Source organism: Chiloscyllium plagiosum, chromosome 6 (assembly GCF_004010195.1).
Source record: "Chiloscyllium plagiosum isolate BGI_BamShark_2017 chromosome 6, ASM401019v2, whole genome shotgun sequence".
NCBI lineage: Eukaryota > Metazoa > Chordata > Chondrichthyes > Orectolobiformes > Hemiscylliidae > Chiloscyllium > Chiloscyllium plagiosum.
Genome location: NC_057715.1, coordinates 83,159,587 through 83,167,049, shown reverse-complemented (window position 1 = coordinate 83,167,049; position 7,463 = coordinate 83,159,587). Strand labels below are relative to the sequence as shown.

General features: G+C 40.3%; 1 protein-coding gene across 1 annotated transcript; it reads right to left on the bottom strand.

Moving 5' to 3' along the window:
• Positions 1-727: 727 nt before the first annotated feature.
• On the bottom strand, positions 728-7,188 carry pdx1 (pancreatic and duodenal homeobox 1). Its single transcript, XM_043692776.1, has 2 exons — positions 6,771-7,188; positions 728-1,800 (listed from the first exon to the last, which is right to left on the bottom strand). Exons 1-2 carry the CDS (start codon positions 7,171-7,173, stop codon positions 1,397-1,399), a joined length of 807 nt encoding a protein of 268 aa, XP_043548711.1. The 5' UTR covers positions 7,174-7,188; the 3' UTR covers positions 728-1,396.
• Between the last annotated feature and the right edge of the window lie 275 nt (positions 7,189-7,463).

Sequence of the window (7,463 nt, the reverse complement as noted above, 5' to 3'; positions counted from 1 at the left end):
ATGCACGTGATGTAAAGGTTCAAAGATCCAGCTCACCCTCACCTTCTGAAGACCAATTAACGACTGGATACCACATCCCATGAAAAAGTAATAAACGCGCAGTTCAAATTAATAAATGGTTCCTAAGTGGTTAACAGGACATTCCAGCAATTACTTCGAATAAAATATCGAGTCCCTCTGTTGGGGGGAGTCAATTGCCCAAATGGCCATATGTAAAATGTCATCATACACATATTTATTTGAATGGGTGACCTGGTGAAGGAGATTCATTCAAATTTTGATGTTGATATTTGAGCCAGTCAAATCATACCTAATACAAGTTTTATTCTCCGTTAGTTGGAAGGTTCCGAAATGAAATGAAGTTTCTTAGTTCTAACCTAATTGTTCGCAATGATAAGCCTCCAGAGAACAATACTACAATAAGTTTGAGCATGACATATGGACAGATTGTGCGAACTGTTGACCTGGTACACTGACGATGTCACAATCTTATTCCGGTGGTATTGACTTAAGCAAGGCAGGATGGAAGGTAGAGTGTGTTGAAGGCGATGTGGAAAACTTGGCCCTAATTTTCTCGTGAGCCGACTGTCTAAACAACAAGGAAATTTCATTCAATCATTCAAAAACATTTAAAACAGAGTGCAATGCGATTTGGGCAAGTCTGTTAGATTACAAATTTACGATGGACTCCAGTTTTGAAGCATCTTTCTCATTTATTAAAGCGGTTCTATAGATAGACGTGCAACCAAAATGGGATCACAAACAATCTCCAACAAAATGTAACAATTGTAGAATTTTGCTCTTCAGGTAGAACTAAAGCTGAAAATCTTCCTGGGATGAAGAGTATACAAGTTAAAACAATATACAGAGCTCGGCCAAATTTCTACACGTACAATTTAAAATATATATTTTCAGCATTTTCTGTGTTTTTATTTCAAATACGCCGTCTTTATTTATAACCACAGGCAACACCTGAGTTTGTACCGCCAGGAAAACAAGTAAAAAGGCATATTATTCTATAACTATGGACTTTAAACTAACACCTCCATTATAATTTACAAGACGAAACGAAATTGACAAGTGCCGGTACATAAAATTACTCGAAACAGCACAAACACACAATATGGATATTTAGATTTTTTGAAGCTGACTTATTTCTGCACAATCGCAGACCTTTCCACTCGCTGGAATGTACAATCTATTATTGTACGCCAACTGCTATTGCAAACATAGAAAACAAATGAATGGCAAATATTAGCTATATGTAACTGCAGTCACTGAGTGCTACAGGTAGGGCATTTATTGGGAACTGTTACAGGAGATTTCAACCTACGTTGTAAGTCCAATTAAAATGATCTATACAGTGATGTTCTCCGACGCTGTTGCACGTTCGACCTTACGAATTCTTCACTGAGTCTCTAGCAACTGTACCTTGGCTTTTTAAGGAAGTGCAGGGCTGTGAAGAGGAGACACTGACCGACAGCAGGTCTCTTCCCATAGGATTATTGGGAGCACAAACATCCTCCTTAAGATCGCCGGAGGAGACAACTGAGTCCTGTTCCGGAGCGCCATTCCTCGCTCTCTTCTTATCCTCTTCCTTCTTCCACTTCATCCTCCTGTTTTGGAACCAGATTTTGATATGTCGTTCGGTCAGGTTTAACATTACCGCTAGCTCCACGCGGCGGGGTCTGGAGATGTATTTATTGAAGAGAAACTCCTTCTCCAACTCAAGCAACTGAGCTCGAGTGTAGGCAGTGCGCGTGCGCTTATTTTCTTCCTGCTCCACCATAAAGGAACTCCCTAAAAACAGAGAGAACACCAATCATTTAAAATCACCAGAACTTCGCCGTTCAGTCGGTATATTATTAACCTGATTGTTTCAGGAAATATGCATATTGTAGTCAATTAATAATAGCCAGCCAAGGAAATTAAAGCGATGGCATCCCGGTTAAATTACATCAGAAGTGAAAGAAATTATGATTAAAATGTGAACGGGGATTACTGGAAACACGTATTTCCATCTAACATTCTTCCCCACACCAACCCACGCTTCTACTTGTTGAAATGCTGATAACACTCCAGTGATAATGCAGTTCCAAAGCACACCGGGTACCTTACGCCCTGTTTGTTTCTATTGGCTTGAGAACCAGGAGCACCCCCAGAAATTCGTCTTCCCAAACGATGTGGGACAGTCTCCGTTTACTCCTTTGGCGAACAGTAAGAGGTTCACTGCCAGAAATGTGCCGCATGAGACTCGAGATTCAGTCAAAGGTAAAGTTTGTGGGAATCTATCAATGTAGCCTGCTTCATAATGTTATTTCAGTAAGCTATTTCTTTGCGATGGTCAAACTCCATTGTATTCATTGGAGTTTAGAAGATTAAGGGGAGATCTAATAGAAACTTACAAGATAATACATGGCTTGGAAAGGGTGGACGCTAGGAAATTGTTTCCGTTAGGCGAGGAGACTAGGACCCGTGGACACAGCCTTAGAATTAGAGTGGGTAAATTCAGAACAGAAATGCGGAGACATTTCTTCAGCCAGAGAGTGGTGGGCCTGTGGAATTCATTGCCGCAGAGTGCAGTGGAGGCCGGGACGCTAAATGTCTTCAAGGCAGAGATTGATAAATTCTTGATGTCACAAGGAATTAAGGGCTACGGGGAGAATGCTGGTAAGTGGAGTTGAAATGCCCATCAGCCATGATTGAATGGAGGAGTGGACTCGATGGGCTGAATGTCCTTCCTTCCACTCCTATGTCTTATGGTCTAATGGTCATATCAGGAACGTCAACAAGAAAATTGTGTATCAGCGCGTCAAAGGAAACCCTAACACGCGCACAGTCCGCGTCCCGCAGAAAAAGTAACACTTCCATTAAAGAGACAAGGAACTTCTGCACTGCAAATTATTTAATGGTGGAGCCGAATCAGTACTCCAATCACCACCGTACTTCATTTTCATTTAAACATAGTTGAAATGGCGAATTGACATGAAACTAACCATACACGATCGCCTTCTGAAATATCCTCAAATAAAAACCCAATGTGGCATATCCGGGGCACCCAATCAGCATAAAGAAACGAAACACTTTAAAGCGGGATGCCTTTTATTGTCATTTCAAATACCTTTAGTTTGGAAATAAATTTAACACAATTCTGTCGACTAAGAATTCATGTTAAGCAAGTTGTTTCTTTGAGAGGATTTTTGTTCATTTGTAACAGGCGCCGAGCCTAAAAGGACACTCATTAAAAGTTGCGTTTTCTGCTGTGAATCTCAACCTCTTCCCTCTCCACAGTTTGAAAAGGTGTCACGATCAAACATGTACTAAATAACTTTCAATTATACTGAAAGCCTACTGCAGTACTCTCTAAATGAATCCTTTCTTTTACATATCAATTTGGGGATTATTGTCATTCAATTTGAACAGCAAGTCAAGTTCCTGATTCCATGTCAACAGTTTCAGCAGCAATAAACTGGCATATTATGAATTATATTTGGTCGCCGATCTCAATTCCCAGTCGACATTTTGTTTTTACTGTCAATCGTTCTAAATCAATTTATTGAGAGATGGATGGTTCAATGTCAAAGTGGGTTTAACTGGTTTGCTGTAAAGTACCATTAAACTGCCCAGGTGACATTAATTTACATTATTCGGGCGATCTCCTGGTGAAAAGGTGATATGTGCAGCTGCTCTTAACTCTGAGTAAAAAGAAACACCCAATCTTGCATATTTTATTGTCATAAAGGAGCGCGATTCAATAGAAGCGGACCTACAAATTAAACAATTATTTTAAAGTTAGAAAACTGTACAATGTCATGTTGTCTAGGGCTGCCGGGACACTCAAAAGCAGGAGATTCGGCCCTTACAAACTCGCAACAGTTTCCCGTCCACCATGGAGGGGAAGAAATTGCCTTCGTCTGCCTATCATCAAGTAACTACAGGAACAAGGGGAAGTATTAGTGAACCCCCTACGAATTCGCTTCGTAAATGTGTGGGTTAGCACTTAAGTTTGCACACGCTCTCCTGAAGAACTGGTTTCGATGGCCGTGATCTTCTGTTTTAACAACCGCAAGTTGACTGTCAGACTCTAGAAACGTAAAATTGTTGCTGGAAATATCTAAATCTTCTGCTTCAAGACGCCGATCATGTTTGAAAGTTAACTATTCATTAGTCAACATAAACAACAGTTGCGCGGCGGCTCTAATGTGAAGGCGTTCACTCTCACCTGCAATGAAATCCACTCTTTTTACCCAAGCACTTTCAACGACCAGATCATTTTCAATATTGTTACTAGGAAAGTCTGGGATTGCCCACAAACACTTTGCTTCCGATCGCTTACGACATGATAGTGCCGGGTTATAGCTGAAATGTAGCTTGTCTACTAACATTCAAATTTCTTATTCGTCGTTGTTAACTATAAATGAAAAGGTCTGAGCTTTGAACTTCACACGTGGAAGAATCAGGACAAGAAAAGGCATGGTAAAATTCAAATACCACGCTGTCTCGCAATGGGATCAGAAGCAAGCTTCTACACAAGTCGTTGTGGAGATCTGAAACCTTCTTTCCCAAAACTTGGTCGATTCTGGGACAATTGGAGTGGCCATTTGCTGAGATGACGGATTTTTGATGGGAAGGTTTTTCAAGGAACGAGTGAAGGGGGTAAATGGATTAAAATACAGGATCTAACTGACAGTGGAGCAGACTTCAAGCCCCTAATATTTCTAACTTGGCAGGAGCAATACAATGACAGACTCAGAATGTTTGTTCAGATTGTGAAATGCGTTATTTACTGCTGCGGTTCTGTTTTCTATCTACGATGGAATTTAGAATGTGTGGAATCGCCATATAAATATCACGCCTATGATTCGAATCATTTATTTTCTTTAAAAAAAAGTTAAATAATCTGCAGTCTGATAATTGCCCAAAACACCGAATAACTATATTACCTTATTAAATTAGCAGTACCTGTCGACTGATCGCCTTTTGTTATTTAAAATTCATTGTCTTTTGTCATTGTCTGAACTGGAAACTTAACGGTATATATCAGGCCTGTGAACCCTACTTCAAATTTTTTGGAATTTTTTGGAAACTGCTGTTCGTTGGAGTTGAAATTTCAACATAATGACGAGTGAAATCATAAAGCATATGTCCCTATAGAAAGAAAACGACCCCATGTAACCTACAGAAGAAAGATAAATAGCAACTTGATTCCAAAAGTGAGAAACACCAAAAATCGACCTTTGAGGTACACATAGGCAAACTGTTCTCCAGAACAACGGTGATTGCCCTATATTTGCCCTGGTTGCTGATAGCGTTTGCGTTAAATAGAACGGCAGTAAAAATGAAAAGAACATTTTTCAAATGCGCTCCATCATTTCTCAGATATATAATTTATACTCAAATGCGAGCGAGGAATGTTACAATATCATTGTATTTGTTATTAACAAGACTGTCCCTGTTGAGAACACAAGCACATTAAACTTAGAGAAATAAACGACTCCATTTACCTGTTTGGTGAAATGCTAAGCATTTGTTGAGACCCTTATTCCAATCAACATGTGTTTGGTTATGTAATGGGCCGAGATTTCACTTTTATGACTCGATGCAAACAAATCTAGACTAATTATACACGTATAGATCCCTTTATGGCCAGCAATCACATCATCGCCCGGATGCAATGCGATTTGAATTCAATTTGCAGTTTGCCATAATTAGATTTTAAGTTGGTCTCAATATTGGATGCATCCTAGGCTTTCGAAACGTACGTTTTATGGAAAACAATTTAATACAGCTCATATGCACTTTGGAAAAGTAAAGCTGGAGCTCATCCGAGTTAGTGGCTCATTGTAGTTTGACCCCTGAGTTTAGCTCCAGACTCTCCGTAAACGCAACAGACTGGCGAAATCTAGCGAGTGGCGTTGTTGATTAGAACGTTTCTCCAGGAGAAATTGCAGTTTTATTTTCAAACCCAGATGCCTGTTTATAGTATCAGATACAATTAAATATTACCGTGCGTTTTCTATAATGCCAAATATTTGCTTGCTATCCTTCACCCACCCCACCCCACCTCCACACCCCCACCCCCCAAAGTTTCCAGCCCTTTCTTCAGCCCATGTTCCAAACAAAACGAATATCAACTGTGCACTCCATTCTGCTAGGCCTATTTTGAAAATGTATGACAAATCGTTATTTCAGAAGTTATGTTCCTCCACTGGATTTGTTTATTTTAAAATCGCATTGTTGAGGTAATTTTAATTGTTTAATAAAAGGCGATGAATGAAAACAATAAAGCAACAATTGTCTTGTATTTGTGGCCGATTCAGCAGAAGCCCGCTCGTCAGAATTGCGCCGGTGTAAGGAAAGGATGGATGAGTCCATTTAAACAGCGTAATTCGAAATACGGTTTTGATTTTATGAGGAGTTCATGTACAGATTTGACGTTTTGTGTAGCATAACTATGGTCTAATAGTCATCATCTTTTCACTGACAACTTGAAGTGTTAATTGATTCTCCTATTACAGTAATCAATGTCATTAGTCCTGCCAATAGTGATAATTAGGACATCGATATTCTCTTTACATGACAATAATGTCGATAGCATTAACCAGAATTACACGCCCAGTGGAATGAATGATGTTTGGCCCTGTTATCTAATGCCCTCCATCCCTGCCCTAATCTACAGCTTAAATATTTTCTTGGGTAATCGCCATCTTTTAAAAAAAATCCAGAATCATTAGAAAAAGTAATTGCTTTTCAGAAGCCAGGACACTTACCCGGCCATTGTCCTTTCCAGATATGGGCATGCGACTTGGTCGATTTCATCCACGGGAAGGGCAGATGCGTTCTACTGTGGTCATCCAGGGCCCCCATTTCAGAGCTGGTCCCAAAGCAAGCCCCTTGGTGGGTGTGCGGGTTGGGAGGCTGCTGCTGTGGATGGGGGAGATGCGAGACTGTAGGATCCTCAGATATCCCAGGTACATCGAAAGGAGAAATATCAGCGGGGTTGTCTTGTTCAAGCCCTGACAAGGAAGGGTTGACATATGAAGTCTGTGGCTGCCTCGCTACAAAGAGACATGCTGGTGGGCTTTGATTATATCCTTGGGTTTGTGATCTCTGATAAGCGCATGATTCTTTATACATTTGAGCCGGGGCATAATAATGTTCCTCGCTATTCATGGCTACTAGTGCATAAACAATTGAAACATAAGGATGCCGCTGTAATTTTACAGTTTAATCTTCTGCTTAGCTTGATTCACGAATCAAAATAGCACCTAGCACTCTGTTATGCTTGGTGGAGAACTACAAGCATGTCATGTGACTTGGTTCGTACAACCTATTGGACTGTCATCTCATGATAGAAACACTTGGTAATTTCACTTGCCTGCACAGTCCATTTACTTTCCATGTACTTTTGTAACAATGGAAACTTGTGTGAGTGCCAGGCGAACTGCCTTCTCTCTTCCTAG

Bases quoted from the DNA above. Each gene is read 5' to 3' on its own strand.
- pdx1 (XM_043692776.1), bottom strand. From the start codon at position 7,173: ATGAATAGCGAGGAACATTATTATGCCCCGGCTCAAATGTATAAAGAA. The intron at 1,801-6,770 runs GTAAGTGTCCTG...CTCTGTTTTTAG, and splicing joins CTGGAAAGGACAATGGCCGG to GGAGTTCCTTTATGGTGGAG.